Here is a 26735-nt window from a genome sequence, read left to right as displayed (position 1 = left end):
TCCACAATAACTTGTTTCGCTAGTCGATTAAGTTTATTGTGAGGTGATTGACAATACTAGGTTGTTCTTCGGGAATATAAGTCCGGTTTATCAACTGGTTCCTGTTCACCTTGATTTATCAAAAGACGGTACAAAAACTCTTGGGTATTTCTGTGGAAGACAGATTTATTCAATCATATAGACTTTTCTGTGTGAGACAAATTTGTTTATCAAGTCTTTGACTTTGGGTCGTAGCAACTCTTAGTTGTGGATGAGATCAGCTAAGGGAATCAAGTGCATAGTATCTTGCTGGGATGAGAGACGTAAGGAGCACAACTGTACCTTGAATCAAAGTGAGATTGATTAGGGTTCAACTACAATCCAGTCCGAAGTTAATTGGTAGTATGCTAGTGTGTGTAGCGGATTAATACAGTGTGGTGTTCAATCTGGACTAGGTCCCGGGGTTTTTCTGCATTTGCGGTTTCCTCGTTAACAAAATTCTGGTGTCTGTGTTATTTCTTTTCCGCATTATATTTTGTTATATAATTGAAATATCACAGGTTGTGCGTTAAGATCAATCAATTAGAATATCCAACCTTTGGTTGTTGATTTACATTGATTGACACTTGAACATTGGTCTTTGGTATCGTTCAAGTAATTCCTCTTATATTCAATCAGGCTCGCAGATTTCTATTTGCTGATTACGGATTGCATTAAGATTTAGAGATATTAAACTCTTTGACATAATTTATCCTAGTTTGAGTCTGATTGTCTAGTTGATTCTCTAGAAAGTATATTGGAGTAAGTCCTCTCAGATTTCCAGAAGAATTGTTGGGTGTGGTTGTTAGACCCACGCATTTTCAATGTAATTTGCGTTTTTTGAGATTACATAAAACCAAATAACATGGAAGAGACTAACAGAGGTTTTAATCTTACAAGTGAGAAAAATGATGCTCCAAAGAATATCTTGATCATTCCCCATACCAGCTTGTGGATCTCCCTGAATTATCACATCAATAAGTTTAAGGCTTTTCTTCAATTGAAATTCCAAAGCACGTACCTTTGTCTCATCCTCCAGAGAAGAAGTTGTATCAAAATCAGTCTGGTATCCCATTTGTTTTACCAAAAAATCCTGAATATTCTTCATGAGAAACCAAAAAAAGATTTCGTCCAACATGACACACCTTCTCTATTCTTCCTTTCACTGATTTGGATAAATGAGGTTCTTAAGACAAGTTTTGAAGAAAAAATCTATTGTAACAATTCCTTATGTTGCTTATATTACCAAATCTCATTAAAAAGCTCTGGGGGTTATGATAAACCGACGTATAAGCGTAGCAGAAGAACATAAAGCATATAACAACCATTAAAATTAAACAAAAACAAAAACCTAAACCTAATATTGCTTAGAAAAAAAGAAAAGCAAAGTAATTAGTATTTCCTAGATCTCCTCGGTAGATGTGAAATCTCATACCAAAATCTAGTAAATCTGGATTAAGAAAAAAGATAATGGAGAAAAACCAGGGAAGAAAATTAGGAGTTTGTTTAGAAAAAACGGTTACGCACAGGGGAAGAGAGACTTCATGTTTGTTATTTGTGATATTGATTTACAAGGTCAAAATGTCTATCTGGCTTACAATGTCGAAGTGTTAATTCCTATTGGCAATGTGTTGGTGTTGGGTACTGTAGTCGACCCCTATGGCTGAAGCGGTCATCTAGTATATTTTCCTTTGTTTAAAAAAAAAATCAAAAAATCAAAACCCTAGAAATCTCCGATTAGTCTTATTTACATCATTTCTGAAATTACTTCTACTACGAATGAAACCCTAAAAGCCATGAATATTCCATCAACACAAGAAGAAGAAGATCCTCCTCCTTCTCCTCCTCCTCCTCTAGAAGAAACCCTCAAAGAACCAGATGATGAAGTTGCGGATTCTGAAGTTGGGAATACGAATGATTCCTCAAATCAAGATGAAGAATCTATTAATAAGACTTCGGATGCTTTAGCTAAAGGAATTTCATCTATTCTCGGAACTCTAATTAAGGAATTTGATACCAAGGCTCAAAATACAGCTACAAGTCAAGACCAGCTCTCTTCCGCCATTAATAGACTTACTGGAGGTAATTCCATTCCCATTTCAATTACATGATGATCATGCATTTTGATTTTTATAACTATGTTGTCTGAGGCGCCAATGTGGTGTTCTTTCGAACATTTTCTTGCGACGCCTCGCCAGCAAAGGCGCCCATTTTCCCTAAGTTCCTTAAGAAACGTAGCCTTAATCCGAATTCTTTCACGAGATATTAATGCCCAGCCTTTTATTTTGGGTTTGTTTCATTTCAATTAGGATTTGTACTAGTATGTTGCTCAACTAGTAGGGATATTACTCCATATGTTTTACTTAGCGCCAAGCCTGAACAACATAGGTTTCAAGGACTCTAATGTTTCCATGAATGACAATTGGTAGTAATTATTGATGGGATTGTAGCTGAGGTGTGACAGCCATGGGCCGTCGTTTCATTTACCTAGCTAAAATTTATGGAGTTTTGTGCATGATTTTGGAAGTCATGGAAGCCACTATGAAAGTCGAACATGATTTACTATATTCCCTTGAATCTGACTGGTTGCTCTTTAACAGCATTCCATGGTTGTGAAAAGCGGTAGAGGCAGCGTTTCCTCATGGGCATTTTTTTGCCATTAAAAGGCATACACCTTTAACCCTGAATTTTCCTCCAAAAGGCGTCTCAAGAGATGTTTTTCATGGAAAAGCAGGAACACGCAAAATAAACCTTCTTACTGGGGTATTTTTAAGTTACCTTGCAGTTCTTTCTTCAGTGTTATAAAATATTAAAAAACTTAGCATCTTTGTGTCGAAAAAAACCTAAATTTGTTGTTGCTGTCTTTATATCTCATGTTTCCGACCCATTCTTAAACATGATTGTATCTTGAGATGCTTAATTTCTCAGGAGACTTGTTTGGTTTATGGGCTAATTTGTTTTGATTGATTTTTTTTTCCCAGAACTTATGATGTTATATTAAAACTTTTAAATATTACAGGCATTTCTACATATTTATTTCTTTCATCTTTTTGATCGAATCACCGCCTCGTCTCTCACTGCATAACGCATTTTAAAACCACAGCGTCCATATTCGAGCTTTAGTAGCATCAGTTTGTCCTTCATTTTAGTTGTGCACTTCTGTTGGTCAATCAACAAGGAATTCTGCATATGCAAAATATGGTAAGAAGAAGAGAAGTTCTCACCCTGTTTTGTGTTGTTGCTTGTATGTGTTATTTTCGTGTTAATTGGGTAAGTTAAATCGAAGTTGAAGGCAAAATAAATTGTACTCATCTTTCATTGCTGCAGAAACTAATTTTCTGCTATTCTTGTTGTTTATGTTGTATTCTTCAGAGCTTGATCAACTGCTAGAAGATGCACCATTGCCATTTATTATGCAACATGCTTCTAAAATCTCAGGAGTTCGTAAGAGAGTCTTATCGTTGAACTCTGTTTTGAAATCTATACAACGTCGTATTGATAATATAGACCGGCTGATATCTACCGGCGTCCCACATGGTACTCCTTACTCTTTAAATTATTGTATTTGTGATTTATATTATGTAATACTGTTGTTTGTATTACAGCTAGGAGAAATCACTTCCTTTTCCGGTTATTTTGAAATAAATAAAACCACGTGAAGAAACTCAGCCACCTATAAGCTTTTTATCTCGATTTCCATAGTCCAGTAATCCAGTTCCTTCACCACTAATATCCAGCTCAACCAAATGTAGAGTCCATAGCACTTGGCTTTAGCATCAAATCCGCATGGAGTGATTATGACAATAACTTCTGGTTTGGCTTTTCCCATGATCAGGATCTCATCCACAGTTTTGAAACCTTTAAGTGTTTATCTCCTTAACTTCCCATGTCACCATTAAGTTTTAGATTAGTCAAGTTTAAGGTTATGACTTGCCTTAGTGCAGCTACTCACCCAGAATGTGGATCCCATAAAGCATGTTTGCCAGTAGTGATTTAAACATGGGTGGGTGCTAAACCTCGCTATTTTGGTTTTCCTCCTAAAACATCAAGCCTATCTATAACTTATTACCACGCAGCAGTAAATTTTATCCAAATCTTAAATTTACTTTCCTGTTATCTACCCCATGGCCTGATTGCTTTAGTCTTTGAGTGTCTTGTTTTAGTTTGTACTCCCCTCGAATATATGCAACCAAAGAAAAATTGCCTTTATCAGCCTCTTATACCTTAGGTTCAAGAACTCCAGATGGAAAATAGCGGTGTTAGTTGATAGATTGTGTTTGTTATATCTAGTTGAACCTCTTTTAATTGCAAGTGGGCAATACAATGTTAAAGTTATCTACTCATATCTAAAGAATTAGGGCTCGATGATTAAACTCTTTCCAGCCCAGCTCTGTTAGTCAGGAGCTTTGATGATTTTATACCTGAACTGATGTGGTTTTGTTTCGTGGAGTCTTTCAGTGTTGGAATTCAACTTTGCACTCCTCTTGTTTATATTTTTGAGAAGGTTTCAGCGTATAATTATATGAGAATTACTTTGCAGAGAAAGTAACAGCAGAAAATTCAGGACAGAACCAGCATTGATTGGTTGATGCAGGTACTAGCTCCATTCTATTGTCAGATATGTGTAAATTATGTATGTGAACAAGCCGTCAACAAAATATTGAAGCACAGTATGCCCTAAATGTCATACCAACAGAAGATGCGGTGTATAGTCAGGTCCTGCCAGTTGACCAAACATTTCTCTATTATTTTTTGTATCAGTTGCGTAAGTGTCATTCCAGGAACATGAGCTATCCAACAACAACAACAAAAAAAAAGTCTAAATGGTTTGGCCTTTATATGTTTCTATTGATTTTGATGAATTCATCTTAACTTGGCTTGATGTTTCGAGGATAAAGTGGTCCCAAAATTAATGACAAGTCACATAAGTTTGACACATTCTAAGTGATAGCATGATGACACAGTCTAGTCTCTTTCTTTTGTGATACAATTTTGGTGGTTGTGCAATAATCTAATTTACGGTTGAGGTTAGTCCAAAACAGGCACTCTTGTGTGGTTATCATTAACTGATGCTCAACATTTTGTTGTTGTAGAAGATTACACGTATTTTATGGTAAAATAACTCTACCCTCACTCTAAATGATTTACATTTGATAAGACCCACACCTGTAATTCTAGCTATTTCATTTTCATCCCACAGCTCACTTATCAGAGCTGTTGTCAAGTAGTACCAAGTCCAGTTGCTTTCGACTTTAAGATATTAAGTCGAGTCTTTGTAGTAGGGTTGGCCAGCAAGACGTAGTGTAAGGATAGGTTTGTGTCAACAAGACTTGTTACTGAAAGAAATATGTACCGAGTCATTGCTGTTTAGCAGACCTATTCATTGTTACAGTACTGAATCATTGTCGTCTAACTTGTCCCGAGAAGTACCCTGTTGTATTCGTGGTGCTAATAGTCTCCCTTGTACAAAACTTAAAGCAGATTTTGTAGGAAGATATCTGGATGAATAGAAAATTGAAGCTTTTCACAATTAAAACGAGAGTTTTTGTTCTTAGAGTTGGATCTTGAAAGTGAAAGCATGCCAAAGGTACTGTAATAATTCATCTTTTGTTCCTGTAGGGAAGTTTGGTCCAAATAGTAAAAATCTGCCAAATTTTGTGCACAATCATGATTTGGATACACTCCTGCACCGTAATAATTCGGGGTACGAGACTACAGTACAGTAAATCTTATTTAATGGTTACGAGAACTATGCAGAAAAAAATGTTCCTTTGTAATTGGTAGTGCCGGAGAAGTTCTGTTTTCTTTGGTGTACATTGTTTGTTTGTTTGTTTGATGTGAAAAGGGAAAAATAGAGACAGTAACATTTTCAGTCTCTGGTGACTCTGAGTTTGTAACTATTAAATCAAGAAACCTGTTTTGAGGCATACTTACATGTTTTGAGGCATACATCTGTCTACGTTCGGCTGAAAAGTTATCAGCCGAACCTAGCCAAAAACATAGGTTATCAGCCAAACCTTGAGTATGCCTCAAAATATGTTTCCAAATCAAATAAAGAACTGGATAAGGGGTTTACGGAGGAACCCACCATCTTATTCAAGGCCCACTGAGGAACATGAACAACCATAGTTTGAAAATGTGTAAACTAACTGAACATCTTGAGCAGTTTCACACTGATTTTCTGAGACTTTCTAGTTTCATAAAGAGCAGTAGCTCCTGACCAAAATCCAAGTGGCTTCCTAATACCTCCAATTATTGCTGTTTATGAGTCATTTGCTGCTAATTGATTTGTAGGCATTATAAGATATGGAGCGGATTTAACCTATGCGAGGCAATTGTGGACTCTACTGTTAAATGTTGTCATGAAAATGCCACTGATCTGATGACGTTTGTTTCAAATGACATACCAGAAGAACACATTTTGGTACTAATGACACCGTTAACACTAAGAAAGACTTGAAACTTGTTGTACTTGAACCACTCTCGTCAGGAATGTCCTTATTGAGTTTGTAAGTGTCTGTTGGGAGATGCTTGTTCATCCCAATAGACACTTCCATGTATAAATCATTGTGAATTTGAATTCAATCACGAAACACAGCTTTATCAGAAGAGCGTGTTACAGCCTTTCATGCTCTCAGCAACCTCTTGCCATTGACCAACATAGGATGCTCGTGTCGAGTCATCTTCAGGCCGAGTGACCTAGCATCTTTACGGCCCCGTTAAGCTAGATCTCCAACAAATTATTGATAACTCACTCACTGCTGCTCTTTATGGTTTCATTCATGTACACCACGTTCTCAAAACCTTTGTACCACCCGTTATATGAATATAAATCTACTCTGTTGTCTCCTATTCAAGCGCAAGAGACACGAAATTTCGATTTCTTTAGATATTATTTTTCCTGTGTTTCTTTTTTGGATGGGGAATGAGCTAGGAACTATTCAATTACCAAGAGACAATGAAAGAGAAGAAGAATTTTGTCATTCATGAATTGTTTACAGTTAACATGGTCGGTTCCAGGAAAAGGAAAAACCATCTTCAACCATAGATTAATATTTGCAACAGCACAAGCTGCACAACACAACACAACTTGTTGCTGATCCTTATTTGGTTTTTCTATTCCTAGATCCTCTTTTGCTACAACAGTTATGTTTTTGTAAAGAATTAAGCTCTCTGACACATGAACTGCTAGATTTTGCATTAGGGCAGTGGCTTCTTAGTTATGCCAAGAGCCAGTCAATATGAGGCGGCCGAGCTTAAGATTACTATTTGTATTAATTACTACTTGTGTGCAGCTGCAGCATCTAGACTCTAACTGGCTAGGAACATTTAAGCCAATAGTATTACACTTCAAGGGCCATATATATGGAAGAACTTAGGTTCAATAATAATGCAATTGCTGAAAAGGATCCCTGTTTATATGCTGAAAAGGCATTTGCTTAAATGTAATCAAAGTAGCTTAAGAAATCAAAGACATTGTCTAGATGCTAGGAAATACTTTTACATCAAAAGAGTGGCATCCTTTTTCTGCGGTCAAAAAGACATGCACATTAAATTAGATGTGCTAATATAGTAGTAATAGGCAAAACTTTTGGGTTTAGGTGTATTAGAGCGTCCACTGTGGTGCGAGCATAACTAAAGACCAAAGACTAACAAAAAAATCAAATTTGGGTTTAGTCCGTCCTGTGGCGTAGCGGGTGATGAGTAAATTTGGTCGCGCGTTGATATAAAGTCCGCTTCATCGTCCAGCGTAGATAAAGATTACGCCTGGCATGGGGCGTTGATAAAGATAACGCCTGGTATCGGGCGTTGATAAAGATAACGCCTGTATGGGGCGTGAACTATAGCAACGCCTGGTGTGTGGGACGGAGATTATACGTTCGCCCGGGTTCAAAAATAAAAAAAATAAAAAAATGGGGCGTTGATAAAGACAACGCCCCAAGCAAAGTTTTCAAAACTTTGTGAAGGTGGGATCATGACTATATCAACGCCTGGGTGTCCGGCGTTAACTTTACGTACGCCCCATCCAGGCGGACATTATACCAACGCCCCATCCAGGCGGACATTATACCAACGCCCTGCATCAGGCGTTAACTTTACGAACGCGCGGCTACAGGCGGACATTATACCAACGCCCGTCGGGTAGGCGGACATTATATAAACTCCCGACTATATTTGGATTTGGTCTTAATCGCCGACCAAATTTGGTCCGAGTTTTACTCTTTGATCAAATTTTGATCGATGGTCCGTCCCACTACGCCAGCCCACTCGACACCAAATTTGGGTTTAGTCGTCCACTGCAGTTGCTCTTAGGCTACTTTATTAATAACCAGTGTATTAGGTGTGTCTAGAGCCAAATTAGCAAAGGAGTGCAAAATTTGCTAAGTATACGTTAATAATGGCCATTAGTCATAAATGATCAATTTTTATGTTTTGTTGTAACATCAGATCAATTTAATGGCTCATGGGAGCTTGCTTACGAATTGTACACCTCAATGTATACATATAGGTACTGTATAGTGAGTAACAACTAATAGGTAAGATCAGAAAATGAAGCTAGGTACTGTATGTTTTTATTTGTTTTGATAAGAAAGAACCGTGATCACTAGAACTACAAGTATGATGGCGAATTAGTCATAATTGATCAACTTTTATGGTTTTATTTGTTTTGATAAGATAAAAGGGTGATCACATTAGCTTAAGATTTATGCTATTACAGGGATTCGATTTCCAACCTCGTCTGTGGGAAAAGCTAACCATCTGATGTAAATGAGCAAGTTATAGCACGTGTTCTGAATTATTTGGAAGTTAAGGACCTGTCGTAATTTAGTTCAAGAGGAATCCATTTTGACGGGACAAGACATGTCGATTTATCGATCCACATGGTCACCAAAATTTAGTCAAATTCCATCGTTTAGGGTCTCAAAAGGTCGTTTTTGCCATTTTAAGAAAGTTTTTTGTTTTCTTAATAACTTATTCGTTAGGAGTCCGTTTTAGTCGCCGTTTGTGGCATATAGTTTTATTTAGCGATTATTTTAATTATTTTAGATAACCTAAAATTTACCAAAACTATCAAATCAGGATTTGAGTCGGTTTTGGGTTGTTTTCATCCTTTCTTGTTGCACAAGTTAGGGTTTTTCCTCAAGTCTATTTCAGAGTCTGCAAAGTCATTATTCCAGATAGTTGAATTTCATTAATATGATTATGTTATTGAACTTGTTCAAGTTTAATTCTGATTTTTATTTATAGTCGGGAAACCGAGATCTAAATAATTATCTTCGTTCATAGTCGTTATTCCTACGAATAATTATGTTTAAGTTTAATTCTGATTTTTATTTATAGTCGGGAAACTTAAGTCTAAATAATTATTTTCGTCCATAGTCGTTATTCCTAAAAATAATTCGAGGTCTGGACAAATTATCTTTTTTCTTTCTTTTGATAATATCCGTTGCTGCACTACCATCACACCACTTGATAGTTTTCATAAGAGCAAGTCTTATGGTGGAATCCAAACTATTCCAAGTGTGGAAAAACCATGGAATGTCAAGTCTAGTGACTTCCACAGAAAATCCAAGCAAGGTTCCACGGTTTCGTGGAATCCATCTGAACGCCAATAAGAATAGCGCTAAACACAATTAAGAATGGAGCTAAAAAAACGCAATTAAGAATTGCGTTTTTTTTTATCCGTATATTTAAAATGAGTTGTCGAAATCTAACGGCTGAAAAAAAAAACTCCATTCTTAATTACGTTTTTTTAGCTACATTCTTAATTGCATTTTTTTAGCTCCATTAAGAATAGTATTTCTACTAATCCACCATTATACTTGCGCTTCCATCCACAATTCCAAGTGCTGAGGTGGCTTGGAAGATAGATGGATTCCATCATAAGACTTGCTCTAATAAGGAGCCTGTTTATAAGCTGAAAAGGTAAATGCTTAAATAAAATCCAAGTAGCTTAAGAAATCCGAGGCATCATCTGGAATCTAGATGCTAGGAAATACTTTTACATCAAAAGAGTCGCAGCTTTTTCTACAGTCAAAAAAATACAATTAAGGGCCTACAGTTAATTAGAGTAGCCAGTAGTACTAGGCAAAACTTTTATTTAAAGAAATCGATGGTTCATTAGGTATTTAGGTGCATTAGGCAGACTTTTATTAAACCAGATCTTAGGTGTGTCTGGAGGCAACCACCAAATCTTAAGCAAAGGCTGAATAAGTAGGAGTTGTTAAAACGTCACAAATTAAGCAAGGTACTAGTACTACTATTATTGCCAATTTAGTGTTAGCTTTTGTTGCATGCAACTTGACTGGACTGGATTAGGTAGAACCGTTTTGGTCACTGTCTCATGTAATTAAGGTGAAAAGGGTTTTTAAGGACATCAACCAGACTAACTAACTAATTCGTAAAGCTTGTTGGGTGTGTATTGGTGTATATCTTCTTGCATCAGCGGAATGAAGGGACTGGTGTGCCGTGTGCGTTCTTCTGGACCAGGGAAATCATGCTGCATACGGTATTACTCTAATGAATGTTAAAGATATTTTGGCACATCAAGGAAAGTAAAGCTGATGCACGTCAAAACATGTTTTAATCGGTAAGATTGATTGATTGATTGATTTTTCTCAACAACCTTAATGAAACCTGTCTTCCACGCCTCATTGCATATCCCCATTCAAATCATTTCTAACCCAAGTTATTTTAGGGACTTAACCGTGAGATCAGCCATCTTTTTTTATTTATAAGATCCTGATAACTACGTAATGTTTTTTCAAGATTTTTCAGTGACGGCATGAACAGTAAAATATTTTTTCCTGTCCGGCTTAGTAGGCTAACCAAAAACCCGAACATAGAATAAATGGCCAGATTGGATCATAAGTCTTCTCGCACTAAATTATCATCCCATTCTTTATGTGATATATAAATGCTTGTCTTCCTGGCATTTGAAGATTCTAGGTGGGCATTTGGATAATGTCTAGATCTAAGAAACAGTTGTTGGAACTGTTCCTAAAACTCGCGTCCCCAGGAAAAAAATCTAAGCACAGTTGCTGCCTTTTCCACACTATGTACGGTCACTCTAATGGCTACAAGTTAACCGCATATACCGGTTCCGAGAATTGAATCAGGGTGATTTGTCATTTACCAAAAGATATTGAGTAGTCGAATAAGTTTTCGAAAATATGAATCGAATTTGGATATCCATATTTAAAGAATGGACAGTAATCTGATACAAAGATAGTTGCATCTGAGTAATCAGTATCGGGAAATTTTACACATAAATGTACTTACAAAAATGTAAAAACCCCAAATAAATTATTTTTTCCATTTTTGTTATTATAAACAACCGATTTTATTTAGAATCCAAGAGATTTCAGTTTAAAACTGGTCGGCAGCCTGGCCACAAGCTGAATGTCGATCCCTTTTTGAGGGTGACTAACCCTATAATCTATGGAAAAAATAGTTGCCTCCACCTTGTTTGTTATTTCCTAACTCATCTGAGTCGTCTAAATCTGACTCGTTTGGATTTGACTGATATCACCTGACTCATCTGGATCTGACTCAATATGTTTGTTTTTTTGAGTAAGATCTGGCTCATCTGACTCAAAAATATTTGACTCAGTGGCGTGGTTCCATGAGGAGTCAGGGTTAGGTATGAGTTAGATTACAATTTTTGGTGTGTTTATTTTGTTGTAAGTGTCGCATAAAACTATATCTTGATTTATAGCCTACTAAAGCCAGTTTCAGACTAGGATTAGAGAATGATAGTTGAATATCAAAGTTTACCCAACAACCCTTGATGATTGAATGCTAAAGAACAACGAAGACATTTGCGATGACTTCATCAACAAAGGTATGTGAAGATTGAATTTCATATTGACTCAATAGTTATACTGTTATATCTATTGACACAACGTCGTGCGGATTTATTAGTATGATTGGTGAGTTGCAAAGAATGAATTTCAAGTTCAAGCTTGTACTTGATTCGTCTCAATATAAATTTCGAGCAATGGATATTCATAGGTTTAACGCTTTTAAGGTTGGGAGAAATTTATTGTTCAGAAAACTATGACTGTGAATATATAAACCTAAAAACATCAAGTTATTTACCAACTAATTTATGGGTTCACAAACTTAAATTACTAGGATACCGAGTATACCACAATCTTTTCAATATTAACCTATGCAGACACACCTTGTATAACCATACCTAAACAATAAGAGCAGTTCATGTGGACTCAACAAACACGAAAAATGGATGTTCAAACCAACAAATTTGTTGGTTTGTTCATTAAGTTGGAACATGTAGCGTGCGCTTGATGAGAGGTCGGGCGATCATGCCACAATCACTGGAGTTGGAAGGAAGAACGCTGGAGTTGGAAGGAAAAACTCCAGCGTTTGAAGCAAAAACGCTCCCTTGTTTTCTCTCTCCCAAACCAGGTTATTATACTTAGGGTTTATTTTTTATTATTTGTTTTATTAGTTAAATATTCTGTGGGACCAAACTCTTATTAGTTTATATAAATAAAATCATTAGTGGGACCTAACTCTTACTAGTTTATGTTAATAAAATCACTAGTGGATCCCTAAAATATCATATTTGTTCATTTTGCCTTGTTTTCCATAGTGGAAAATGCAGTTTGTTCATCCACTTGGCTCAACAAAATAATAAATTTGTTGGTTGCCATAGGAATTGCCCTAACTGCCAAAACATTATTTCAACAATGTGTACTTGGTAAATACTTAGTATTGTAACGAACTAACTATGAGAATGTACCAATTTGATTAATGTACAAGTACATTTACTTAATTTTAAATATAATATATTAATTATAATTATGATACATAAAGTAAAGTAATGACACAACACACAAGATTTTGTTAACAAGGACAATGATTATCGAAATAATCAATCTTAGTGAACAAGCTTTATCCAACCAACTTAATGCAACTAGACAGTTTGTTCGATCTTTCTATAAGACTTGTGTTTATCAAGATTTATGGACCTTATAGAATTAAGTATGCAAGAAGTAACACAAAGATCATAACCAAAAAGAAAAGTCTTCAATCTTCAAAGTCGTTGTAAACAATTTGATTCCACAATTGATTAACTGAACGAAGTATATATGTTAACCTTGGTTTATCAACAGTTCTATCAACATATTTAGAATCGCTTAAATTTGTTCTAGTCAATCCTCAAGAAACTTGAGTGATTTTACATTTGAAGTGAAAGACGGTAGAATAAACAAGTTTTATTTATCAAGGATAATCATACCTTTAATTCTTAATCAAATAGATATTCAACAAAAACTAAAACAGTACGATTAGTTTCCCACTAACTATACTACTAAGAGATTCTTAATCCTAAAGAATACTTTAAACTAAGGTAATGCAAGATGTTTCACCTTACTAGATTACTCATATATTCTATAAGTTGGCTTTCCAAACGATTAATCAAGATGTGTGTTCATCGGATGGGTTTGTAAGAATACAAAACTCCACTATTTATAGTGTTATGACCAAGGCTTATTTGGAAGAAAAAAAAAGATCTGCCAATTCCGAAAAAACCTTAAGATATTCAATAAATAATTATTAATGAAATTAACAAATACCAAATATATTCCAACTATATCGTCTGTTGATTAATATCGCTACTGCTTTTTTCGGATGAAATTAACAAATACCAAATATATTCCAACTATATCACTGGTTGATTAATATCGATACTGCTTTTTTCGGATGAATCTAAGTGCGTGTTTGCTTCTATTATGTGGTCTATCTGGAAATGAAGAAATTCATCTTTAAAGATTAGAAGGAAACTCCTGGTGTTGTTATTGCTAGAGCATGAACTATGATAGTCTGTACATTACCCAACTTTATTCCTAGATATCTTATGAATGTCATGCTGCAAAATGGATGCCCCCCTCGTGGATGGATTAAATGTAATATTGGTGAAGCCTTTGATCATATATCTATGGCTAGTGGTGCAGATTATTTGATGAGAAATTCAGTGAATAAAACTTCCTTTAAGTTTCTTTTTTTGTTGTCATTACCTATGAAGTCTACTCTCCTGAGAGAAGCAGAAACTAGAGAAATTTGTCTTGTTCTAAAAAATGCAGTGGAGTTGCAGCTCACTCATGTTATTGTGAAAAGTAATGCAGCGGAGATGGTTTACCAATTTTCGGCACGAATCTTTGAAAGCAATCAACATAAGCATACCCTTTTTAAAGATATTTCCCTTTTTAGTTTAACCTTGCGAAAATGATATATACACCGAGCCAAACACACCGAATTTGCACCGTGTGAGGGGATGGTGGGCCCATTTCTGCCCCATTCCTATCCCAATACAGAGAATGGACATTTGAGACCGTGCGATCTCTCTGTGGTGCAACCCTTCAGTGGATATAGAATCACCCTTAACCTTGTGGCTTGTGATTTTTCTTTTCAACCGAGAACCAGTAACCATGTTGCTGATATTCGTGTAAATTGGGTCAAGATATACTCTAGTTCTATGTCATGGTCTAGACTTCCTATCTGACTCTTGCTAACCAATGAGGCGGATTCTTATCTTAAAGGCCCTTGACTTAAAAAGGAAAAAAAAAGAGACAGATTTGACACCCATTTTGCTGTTTCACGAGCACACAACGGTTCGATTAGATGGAAGGTGCAGATTATCCCACCTGCCACGTAATCTCCGGCCGGCATCATCAATGATTAAAATGGACTAAACCGCTAGAAGGATGTTTATGAAAACGGAAAATATAAGACCTTCGTCCACAAAAGTGAGCCCATGCCCCTCCTTTTGCTTTAAGCAAGCGGTTTCGGTGCCACTGTGTTGACTCGTGCGTAAATTGTGGTTCGACAGAATCGAAGGTGAAGATTAGTCCCACGAGTTCCGACACAGAAAGACATCTCTGTCCGGCGTTGCTCCTAGCCTTAGATTTTCATCAATGATTAAAATGGAGTAAACCGTTACGGATGATGATTAAAACGGAAAACATAAGACGTGGGACCCACCACTGACTCAGGTAACAGGAAGCATTTAAGTCACGTGTTTGAACGACAGTCTGGTGTCAACGTCAGTCCTGTCACAGTTCAAGGAAAACGACAAAACAAGAAGAATATTGATGTTTTTTGAAATTTAGTTATTAAATTAAATTATCTGCAGCTAAAAACGAGAATATTTTTTTAGATTACGAGAAGTACCATCACAGTCTACAGAGTACACAGACTTTTTATTTTCTCGGGTCTCCATGCTTTGACTGGTCTTCACCCTGTATTGAATAAAACTCGATTCTAACGGATGGGAAAAGTAAATATTTGTTGGTGGCTTGGTGCACTAATGACACGATGAAGCTTTTCTCATTTTCTCATTTGCGTACTATTAGCATGGAGGAGATTATCCTATTAAGTGCATGCATTTTACACGTTGCTATAAGAATCCCATATTTCCCCGGTTTAAGTATATGAGCATGGTATGGAATATGGATACATACTAAATAAGTTGCAGAATTCTACTCTCCCTCTGTACCTGTTATAAAGACGGAGAAGTAAAAAATTAAAGTCCCTATATATAGACAGAAAACTATTTTCAACGTGTTTTCTTTCTTATATATTCTTATTTAAGCTTACGGGTATCAACAAAAATATTTATTACTACCTTCTCATCCATACGGTTTACTCCAATATTTATTGTTTAGTAAATTTACTTCATCAGATTCTCTTATATTTTCGTTGTTTAGTGGAATACAAACTCATTGGAATCAGGATATTCATTAACTATCAGAATCTTCATTATGGGTAAATAAGATAGTTTTAGGGAAATATATGAAACCCAAAACTCTTCTTATTCTACGAGATTTCTCCTTCTACGCCTTTATAATAGAGACGGAGGGAGTACGTTTTTTCTTTTTAAAAAAGAATGGGAAGATACAAAGCTCCAAAGATAAGAAGAAAGGTTCCGCGAGGTGTTGGAGAATGAGATCGTTTTAATCATTGCTAATTGGTTTTGAGATAAAATCCCACGTACTAATATGATGTCAGAATTAGGTTCTGTATGAGAAGTAAGACCCAGTAAAATTCAAAAAGACAAGGAAATAGCGGTCCACGATGTAGAGGACTTAAAGAGCTCTACACATGGAAGGGGCATGTTGGTGATAAATAATCTTACATAGACTAATTCCTAAGAGCAAGGGCTAATCATGTCGGTGATAAATAGTCCCACATAAACTAATTGCTACCAAATCGAGTGAGAGGCTGAGTGAAAGAGTGTTGGGATGGAAAATTCACTCAAGAGGTTGATCATGTTCCTCATGGGATGAAAAATTCACCCAAACGGCTGATCATGTGCCTCCCCAACCCTTTTTTAGTTATTTTAATATATATTTTTTTTGCCTTTATTATCAAGAGGCTGATCATGTGCCACCCAGCACAATTTTTCTCCCAAGCAGCTGATCATGTGCCTTTTAGTCTTGACTGTTGGACACTCTTTGGATTGAATGAGTGTGTGAAAGAGTTTGGGTGAAAGTGGACCTCTTTACTACCCATAATATCACCTAATTTAATCAAATTTGATCAAACTCACTTATTTTGAATGAAAGTTCTCGTCATATAACCCTTGCTCTAAGCATGACTAATCCTAAGTATAAGCATGAGGGTCAGTCCACTCACTGCTAATTATTTTGAGTTGGAAGCCCAAATGCTAATACAATAAAACAATAATTTCCTACTGAAACAAAATTTGAGAGACTGAATATACTTTAATTATATTCAGCTTAAGTGCGGTTGGAAGAGCTGAATTTTGAAATCACTCAACCCCTAAAATGATCTTCAAAACAGCCCATTCGCAATGCAAGAATAAGTGATGAATAGTTTCCTCCTCCATATATTGGAGAGAATGTAAAGATTAAAATAAATAACAACACCTCTACTTTGCAACATGCTTATTTTTGGTGGTACTAATTAAACAAGGTTGAATTGGGGGTCCTAGAAAAATAATTGGGGACCCCTAGCTACATGACAAAAAAGGTCATGAAATAGTAATTGGGAGTTATCCCTTATCCCCAACTTTTTTAAATGGCTAAACTACCCCAAATCATTAGTGGTAATTAAGTTAATTAATTGTTAATTAGTTTAATTAGATTAAAATCAGATTTAGGGATAAAATTTTGATAAAAGAAAAATTGTGTTTTTATGTTGTGGAGAGGAAGAAGTTGAGTTTTTGGGGGATTCCAGTAGAGGAATCATATTGCTCAAAATGAAGGAACCAATCCTCAAAATGAAGGAACCAATCCTCAAAACAATCAGGTAAACTTCCTATACTCTTCAAATTGTATGAATGATGCCCCAAGTGGTCGATTCATATACACTATGCAACTACTCACAGTGAGGGTCGTTAAGTCGAGAGGGTAATAAACGAACGACTCTAAGGAGTCGTCAATTACTTGACACAACCTTTGACGACTCAAACCTGTAACTTTTGCAGGTTATGAAAAATCGTCAGCAAAGTGTGATATAATTGACGACTCCAGCTAGTTAGGTCATATAGAGTCGTTAACTTAATATGTTTAGAACCCAACGACTCTAAACTTTTTACTCTCTGAAATTCAATACACAAATGCAAATGCTTTTTAGACTTAGTAATTTCTTGCCACATACTCCTGCCAATTAGTTCATTTGAAGATGCATGAGCTAAAAATTTTTGGATCAACCTTAGTCTTTTTACTAATAATTTGCCTCCACCAGGCATTGACCTTTATAAAATATCTCCAGTGCCATTTTTTCCATAAGGTCATTATTTACCAATCTTAAGTTCCAGAATATCACCGGGGATTTATATGATTCCTAGAATTTGTAATCACATGAAATTATAAATCCTTCGGAAGTATGATTTTCACAACTAAATATACTATAAAAAAATGGAACGTGCCTCTGTTTCAGAAGGATACACTTGCCTAATATGGAATTACGTATATTAAACAAGTTTATCTTTTTGAAATGAAAAAATAAATTGAATTTTATGTCAATACATAAATATACGTATTTGTGTAACTTTGAAAGCCAACAACAGACCATGACATGACAAAAATGAATTATGAAGCATATGAGTATAACATATATTGTAACCCCGGATGTAGATCCTGAAAAAGTTATAGTAAAATATATGGAACGGGCCATACTATTGAATTGGCCCGGGGCTACATAAATTTCAAGGTCGGCGACCGGACCTAACATGTTTTGTCAATATTACAATAATATCGTCTTTAAAAAACTGTTCTGGGATTGCACTATTTGTCCTGGAAGGCTGAAAAAAAGATAAAATAGGGTCATATATAGTAGTTAAGTCAATAATCCTTTATCCTACTACTTTTGATAATGGTTAAATTGTTCTATGTTAATTTGTGTTAATGAACTTAATTATCTAAACTAATCATATGAGTCGTTGGGTTAGATATGAATTGACTTATAGTTAGTGGTTGAAAATCAAATCACACGTGATTTTATTTTTGAATTTCCAGAGTCACCGGTCAGTGTTAGAGCATCGATCAGTCAAACTCACAAGTTTTGGTATGTCAAGCTTGTCATCAATTTCAATTGATCAAAACTACGTCTTGATTTATAGTATACTAAAACCAATCCCGAATTAGGAATATAGATGGTATTTGAGTATCAGAATTCACCAATCGACCTTGAAGATTAAAGACTGAAGAACGACGACGTAAATGGAAACTTCATCAGCAAAGGTATGTGAAGACTGGCTATATCCTATTTACTCATAGTATCTATCATCTTATCTACCGAGACATGTTGTATGACTTTAATATAATGATAAACTTTACAAAGAATATTTCAAGTATAAGGAGTACTCAAGTTAGTTCTTAAAGTTCACAAAATGTTCTACCAGTTTACGAACTTAAACTTTTAAATATAAAGACTTTATTTTTAATATCTCAATTAACTCGCGTACACGAACTGATTTGCTCAGTTCGCAAACTGGTCGATTTTGAGATGGTACATGACACTATTTAAATCATCGTACAGGAACTGATTTGGTCAGTTCACAAACTTGATGATTTTTGATGTTTCTTGTATGCTTTATATTTTGAAGTACACAAACCGTTTTTGACAGTTCGCGAACTTATTGATATAAAACTCCAAAAAGTTATGAGACGACTTTCCAGTACACAAACTGTTTTGACAGTTCGTCAATTGATCCGGTCTTGCCAGTTTCAGAACTATTTAACCAAAACTCTCTAGCAAACCATATAGTTCACTATGGTTGTATACATCTTCTTTGTAATTCAAAGAAAACTTCTCACATGGTTCATGTACAATCTATATAAAGAATTTTCTCTTACTTGGCAGCTCTACAAAAGGCAGTAGTTCACAAACTTAACTTTTCTTGTGAGATACCATAGTTGTTCATCAATATAAATAGAGGACTCCCTGCACACTAAAAACTTAATTATGTCACTTGTCTGTCCTAGTTGCAGACTAGAGTCGTCCTCTAGAAACCTAAGCTTTTCTTGTAACTAGTTTCCTTTATGAAACTGTATTAGGTTTACGCCTTGTAAAGACTTCACTAAGAGATTCATGAAGGCTGTCTAGACTATCTTTTATATGATAGTTCAGGTTCTCTTGATTTTGTTCTTGTTGATATTTTAGGTAATTGAAACTTTAGGTCAGGAACTTGATTGAGAGAAATCACAAAGTACTCATCGTCTCAGACTTTGTGATTCTACAAGATAAATATCTAAATTACTTCTGATTTTATTTGTTTAGATTGTTATGGGGTATAATTGATTAGGTATCTCTACAACTTTTGAAGAGAATTAGATCAACCTAGTCTTGAGTTTGCTTGATATCTTTTTTTCTTGAAGATCGCTCATAAGCATATAGATTCCCATCACCTTGATTGAATATCTTTTTGAACGAAATCGGATAAGCTTTAAGTTAGAGGATAAATAATCATAAAAGTCTTCATTTAGGCTGAAGAAATTCTTAGGTCTGTAAAGGACGTCAGCTAGAGGAATTGTGTTGCGTAGGGTCTTGCGATATCCAAGAGACCTAAAGGAGCACGACTGAAGCTAAATTGCTTACAAGGTCGATTCGGTCTCAACTACTTTCCAGTCTGAAGTATGATAGTGGGCTAGCGTTTGTAACGACTTAATAAAGTTTGGTGCTCAAGTTCTGGACTAGGTCCCACGGTTCTTCTTCTTTGTAGTTTTTCTCGTTAACAAATTGGTATCTTGTGTTTTGTTTTTTTTTCACGTTATACCGTTTATCTTTATAATTGAAATATCACAAGAACTATATTAGAATAACCTGCACAATTTTAAGGTTACAGGACTGTAAATAACCTACAAGATTTATTCTTGAGAATTTGTATTTTGCAACAATTCAGGTACACATTAGGTTATTGCTTGGATATTTATTACTGAATCGTCTAAGTTAAACTTGTCTTCATATCAGGTAATATAGATCTTTACTGTTGATATGTTCAACTGATTATGACAAATTTTTCCATACATGTTACAAAATTATAATTTGGTGGTATACTTGGTACCTTTTTTTTTCTTCCAATCAGGACTCTAGAGTAACCTAATCGTAAAATCCTACTTACGAATGGGTCTTTATCATTTCCCAATGAAAGTCAAAAAATTCGAGATCACTTACGGAGGGGAGTTAAAGAAAATTTCGACCATAAAGAAAAAGTTAAATATAACTTACAGTTGGAAGTACTACCACTACACCAAATTTTGGGATTAGAAACAGAAATAAGTCGTTACTAAAACGTGTTGTAACGGCTGTCGCCTGTTTCAAAAAAGGGTATCACATATTTTTTGTAACGGCAACGTATCCGTTACGAATTTTCGGTTGTAACGACTTCTCTAACAGGCTGAAGCCGTTACTACGTGGCAGGTCGTAATAGGCGACAGCAATTACGAAATTTTTGTAACTTGACAATCGTAACATGTTTCAATCGTTACGAACTCTTTTGTAACAGAAAAAAATTACTGCTAGTCAACATTGACCTGGTCAAAATCAGTCAATACGACCAATTTTGACCAGGTCAATATTAACCGGCAGTTCAGTTTCAGCTGGAAATACGCCGGAATTCCAATAACCTGCCTACCCTTTTCATTCCATCACATTCATTCAATTCATATAACTTTCAATCAAAGAAGAACATTCAATTCATATAACTTTCAATCAAAGAAGATCATTCAATTCTTCTAAGTACCAAAATTCTTCTTGTAAGTAACAAATTCTAAGTTAAAAAACTTGCTGAGTTCATAGAAACTTCCTACATTGTAACTTACAAACTTACAATATTGAAAAGAAACAATCAGATGCCAATCAGTTCATAGATAGTTCATAAGCCAAGGCTATCCCACCAAACCTGCAATCAAGATATGTGAATTAGATGAGGCAAAGCAAAGGCTATCAGTACTTACCAAGAACCACATAACCTCAATGAAAGTAAACATGTCAGTAGTGTCAATCCACGCCCACAAGAGGATATAGTAAGTATGATGTAATCATAAAGGAGTTACGAGCTGATGTTCTCAGTGTCACCATCAATCCCAGCTTTATCCCACATGTCAGATCAGTGTTATGCTTCACTCCATTGATTTTGTAATTCCATGACCCACTATCGGGAACCTGAAAATACAAAGCACCAGTTAGCCTCTAGTTCATCATATACAAAACACCACAAGGAAAACATCTATCATACAAATCAGTTCAAGACACTTTGCAACCCACCTATTATATTTTTAAGAAGTGAATCAAGTTTCACTGACTTCAAAAACATGATTACAGTCACTAATAAGTAGATTGTCAGCGTGAATCTAGAGACAACAAACTCAACACCGTCTAAGTATAGTATATGTGCAGCTGGCCAGCCATTTAAAGAGGCACTCAGCTTTAACTTTAAGCATCTGCCACACACCTAACTTATAAGACTTTGGAAGTTCCAGGCCAACGTTGACTTTGAAACAGACATGAGTATTATGGGGTTGGGGACCTAAAAATAAAGCAACCAATACTATTTAACTCATGTCAACGAGAACCTCAGGTGATTAACAAGATGTTGTTCAGTATTAAGGGACTATGTTCAACTATCAAGAGACTGACCTTTTTCTTAGCATCTTGGAATAATGCACGAACATGGAGAGCACCAGCTATCAAGGGTACTTGCAGAATACTCCCACTCCCTGCGACAAGCAGCAATCATGTCAACACTTATGTTAATATTGTCTTGGTAACGGTTAACAACACCAATCCAAGGGAACTGTAGTTGATACCATTTTCCTTCTAATATCTGGTGAACCCAAAGAATGTCAATCAAGACATTACCCTGTCAACCAATCTTAGAACTTTAAATTCTTAAGAAGTACCCTGAATCATACTTGGAGGTTGGAACATCTCTTCCACCTCGTAATTTGGATACTAATACAAGACAAAACATCTCTATGACCATAGGATATGTTTGAGAATATAATGAAGAACTGCAAGGCAGTAAGCAACTTACATCAACAACGTCAGTACCCTTATCCATGAGATCTATCTTTGCCAAGACCCCTGAACTGATCTCTCCTGAAAAATGCAAACAGAAAATACTATGAATAAGGAACTGGGTCGTAGGACTACACCTTCTCAATAAATGAGCAAACTATGTTCTCAATATTCGCAGTGATGCTATCAGATTATAAAGAAAACCATCTTCAGAGCCGGGTTTATCAGTCAATTCCATATTAAGAAAATAAGTTGAATCATAATATATCATGAATTACAGTAAGAGAACTAGGAGCATCGATCTACAAATCAGACCTGACGAAAAGGTAAATGATTTAATGAAACATACCAATGACAACTTTTGTCAACCCAAGTGTATTAGTGTCCCTTACCATGCAGCAATATCGATTTTTTCAGGCACAGGTCTCGTGACAGGATTTACTCCGGGAACATTAAAATCGAGATCCATTAGTACAAAAGAAAAGGAGAAATCCAAGGAGAAACATATGAAATTTATCAACTACCTAAATGATAGTATAGTAGAACTGTAACTAAAACAAATTTAACTTCTTCTGGTTTCTTAATCTCACTACGCACCTTGTTAAGTAGCGCAAAATCCAATCCCTTCACCAAATGTGTATGTTCCACATCACCTACAAACCATAAACAACCACCACTCAATCCAAATTTCATACAATCTCGCCGCGCACTGCACAGGATTAGAATCTAACTGACAATAATCAAAAACACGAACCCTTACCAAGCTCAGTTCCATACCACCTGCAATGCCATGGCTTGACTGCACTCGGTTCAACCATTAACTTCAGTTCAGCTCAGCCCACACAGTAATTCAGTTCCTTTCACTTTTCCATAACTCAATTTCCCATTCTTGAATATCACCTGCAATTGCTTCTTTCCACACTTCACACAGCACAATCTCAATTCTCAACTGCAACCCTAGCCACTGCACTTCAGAAGCTCCATAATCCATCGCTCCAATTCTCAACCAGCAGACCACAATACCCATTATCCATCACTGGTTTCTCCAAAACTGAGTTGCAGATGCAACCCATCTTCTCAATTCAAACCAGATTCTTATCCACCACCAGAATTCATCTTCTACAGCTGCAGTATCATACAATCACCTACCAGAGCCCTACTTCTCATCTTCTCAGACTCATCAACACAACACACATCAATTCTATCTCCACTTTTTGTAGCTTTTAGAGCAACTGCAATTTCAACACTTGAACCCTAATTTAGGATTACAGACTGCAAACCACACTCTCACAAGAGATTAAGGTTTATATTGCAGAATACTAAAAAATCTAAAAAACTTCAAATCTCAGGAGAAAAGGAAATAACAAACCTCATATCTGAAGCGCTTCACTGGATCAATCCGATTAATGTAAGCTTAGCTTAGGGTGGAGAGAGGCTTACGCAGGTGACGATGAAACCCTAAAATCAGATGATGAAAGATTTCTAACTCTGAACTCTCATAAACAACCTGAAATCAGATGATGAAACCCTAAAATTTGATTAACAAACTGGACAACATACCTAGAATCTGATTAACAAACTGAAACCTAAAATCGGAAAAACTGAAACCCTAAAATAGATGATGAAAGACTTACATAGATGATGAAATGGAAATCCTAATCTCGATTAGCAGATGTGAATCTTCAGAGAAGAAGAAAGAGAGAAGAGAAGAGGTCGTCGAAGATTACTGAAGATGGTTTCTGTGAGAGGAAGAAGAGGGGCAGGAGAAAAGAGAGAGAAAGAAAATTGTATCGATTTCACCAAGGCATGGGAAGAAAAGCAATGGTACCCATGTGAATGGCACACGCATGGGAGGAAATATCCTCTAGTGTTAATTATCTTGGGTGGAAACACAATAGTACGCGTGTGAATGGCACACGCAAAAACTCTGGGTGTTACGGCCAGGTGTGACCAAGCGTGTGGCTGGCATGCCTATATAAAAAATTCGTAATGGCTGATCCTTGTTACAAATTTTTTAAAATTTAGTGACGGCTGGAATATGTTACGAATATTTTGTAACGGACATTTGTAACTGAAGTTTTGTAACGGCCGTAAAGCCGGTACGAATTACTGTTACGAATCCGGGGATTTGGTGTAGTGTACATTTACCGGCCGTAATTGTATAATTATCTAACCTACGACTGGGATTTCGTTAATTTTTATCCATAATTTGGTGTTTATGGCTGGGATTTCATCAAATTTCGACCATTGGTATTTCCTCAAACTGAAACACGAAATTGAGTATCAATCAATCTAACCTATTTAAGCAATCAAAAGCAGGAAAAATATGGTGAGAAGAAAAGCATGAGGAGAACGGATTTTAGGAGGTCTTTGTTTTAATAGTTAATCAAAAAATAATTTTGATATTTTCTACATATTAGGTCCCTCTATCCATATTATGGATATTTATCCTACTGCATCCTTCAATAAATATTCTTCATATCCACTAGGGTTTAGAAAATAGGAAGGTTTGATAATCATTACTAAACACTATGATATCAATTACAAAAAGTTGGGCAAATTACTCCTTCTTCATGGGAGTATATCTTCTTAAGAAAGAAAAATTATCAAAATGATTGGAGATTCCTTTTCTGATTCATCGGCCTTCTTCGAATATTCAATTTGGATGCTTCGACAATTCTCCGATCTTTATTTCTCGGTTTTTTGTGTGGCATCTATTTTTGTATTTTGATATTTGATGTAAGGGTTTACCCCCTTGTAATCTTCTTTTACTCATGAAAGAATGAGATTTGAGGTTAATTTTCTAGCAACAAATTTTTTTTTACACACACGTGATGTTGGATTCTCAATCAGGGTGACTACATTGTGGTTTCTTGTGAAGAAAATAATAGCCATCGGTAGCTCTTATTTCTATTATGAGTGTTTTGTTAATTGAAAAAGAAAAGGTATAAAGAGAGAAAGTTTAATGAATTTTTAAAAAAAAAATCAAAGAAAATTGTTTGATTAACGCTACTATAATAGGACCTCCCTGTATTAATATTCTTCGACATTCACAATAATCATTAAAATATGAAAGTTATTAATATAGAGAGGTACACAATACACATTGAGAGTTTAAAATTTTAAATTCAGTGGATGTTCAATGTAATTGAGTTGTGTTAGATGATGTACATATATTATTTTTTAATTTTAATATCTATATTATAAGGGACAATGGTTTTTTTTATTTGGACGAAAATGTATAGTTTGGACACATAAAGGATGGTTCAGATTGAGGCATGTATCTAAGTTATTCAATTACAATTCTGGCATATAAAAGAATGGTCTAGATTGAGCTACAAATTAATTTACATTCTGCTTTTACCTAAGACAATGAATTAGATTTTTAATATGCATTTATTTGGGAGTTATTTCTCCCATTTAATGTCAAACCGTTACTTTTACATTCCTCCCATTAACTCCTCTCACCAACTTAACTCTTAATTTAATCTCTTTTACAATCAAGTTCCTTCCCGAAGGTTCATCCTTTGCACAACTCTGTTCCCAAGGTATAATTCACTACTGTTTTGGTTGATTGAGATAATTGTTGTTAGATTTTCTCTTTAATTTTTTGTTTAACATCAATGGATTCAAGGTGCCTTACGCCTAGTTTTTATGTCATTATGCAGTCAAACGATACTGATCAAATATTGTATTTGATCAGTTTAATTTCTCTTTAATTCTTTTCATTAATATTGTATTTTGTTATCTCGATTTTGTTTTTTTCATTCGCAGTCAAAAGATATTGATCAAATATTATTGCTATCTATTCCTTTTCATTCTTATGTTAGATTTTTTTTAATACCATACCATTTAATTTCTAATTTTTTCTTACAATTTTTTTTTCTCTGTATAGGGAATTCTCCAATTATACTTTGACTTCTTCAGGCCAAAATCATAGGATTTACATGGAGTGAAAATAAATGACGAAGAAAACGACAGTTTCACTGTTATGCCCTTAACTTTGATCGGTAAATAACATTTCTTAACTGTTCATACTCTTAGTTGGATTAGAGTCGTGTACATGTTTGTATCAAATGTATTGAAGTTTCTTGATTATATTTTTTATTTTTTTAATTCTTTGTATCATATAAACCTTGAAATTACATCTCTTCATATCTATAACATTTTGATGGTTTACAAAGTGAGTATTTGTTGTTATCTTA

The 26735-nt window shown here is 35.4% G+C and overlaps 1 protein-coding gene and 1 long non-coding RNA gene across 5 annotated transcripts; one reads left to right on the top strand and one right to left on the bottom strand.

Annotated features, from left to right (window-relative positions):
- Positions 1-1470: 1470 nt before the first annotated feature.
- Positions 1471-5890, top strand: LOC113278396. Of its 2 annotated transcripts, XM_026527257.1 has the most exons (4): positions 1471-2100; positions 3391-3555; positions 4559-4612; positions 5638-5890. In XM_026527257.1, the coding sequence occupies exons 1-3, from the start codon at positions 1815-1817 to the stop codon at positions 4597-4599; spliced, it is 492 nt and encodes a 163-aa protein (XP_026383042.1). In that variant the 5' UTR covers positions 1471-1814; the 3' UTR covers positions 4600-4612; positions 5638-5890. The 2 variants fall into 2 exon arrangements, with proteins under 2 accessions (XP_026383042.1, XP_026383036.1); XM_026527251.1 differs by lacking the exon at positions 5638-5890 and having other exon boundaries at positions 1482-2100; positions 4559-4998.
- A 15369-nt stretch (positions 5891-21259) lies between these two features.
- Positions 21260-23797, bottom strand: LOC113325223. Of its 3 annotated transcripts, XR_003347991.1 has the most exons (6): positions 23291-23797; positions 22923-23183; positions 22547-22611; positions 22150-22229; positions 21567-21675; positions 21260-21412 (listed from the first exon to the last, which is right to left on the bottom strand). It is a non-coding gene; the product is annotated as an uncharacterized LOC113325223 (long non-coding RNA). The 3 variants fall into 3 exon arrangements; XR_003347990.1 differs by having other exon boundaries at positions 21260-21675; positions 22880-23183; XR_003347989.1 differs by having other exon boundaries at positions 21260-21675.
- Between the last annotated feature and the right edge of the window lie 2938 nt (positions 23798-26735).

This window comes from Papaver somniferum, chromosome 1, assembly GCF_003573695.1.
Source record: "Papaver somniferum cultivar HN1 chromosome 1, ASM357369v1, whole genome shotgun sequence".
Classification (NCBI taxonomy): domain Eukaryota; kingdom Viridiplantae; phylum Streptophyta; class Magnoliopsida; order Ranunculales; family Papaveraceae; genus Papaver; species Papaver somniferum.
This window is presented reverse-complemented; position numbering and strand designations above follow the sequence as displayed.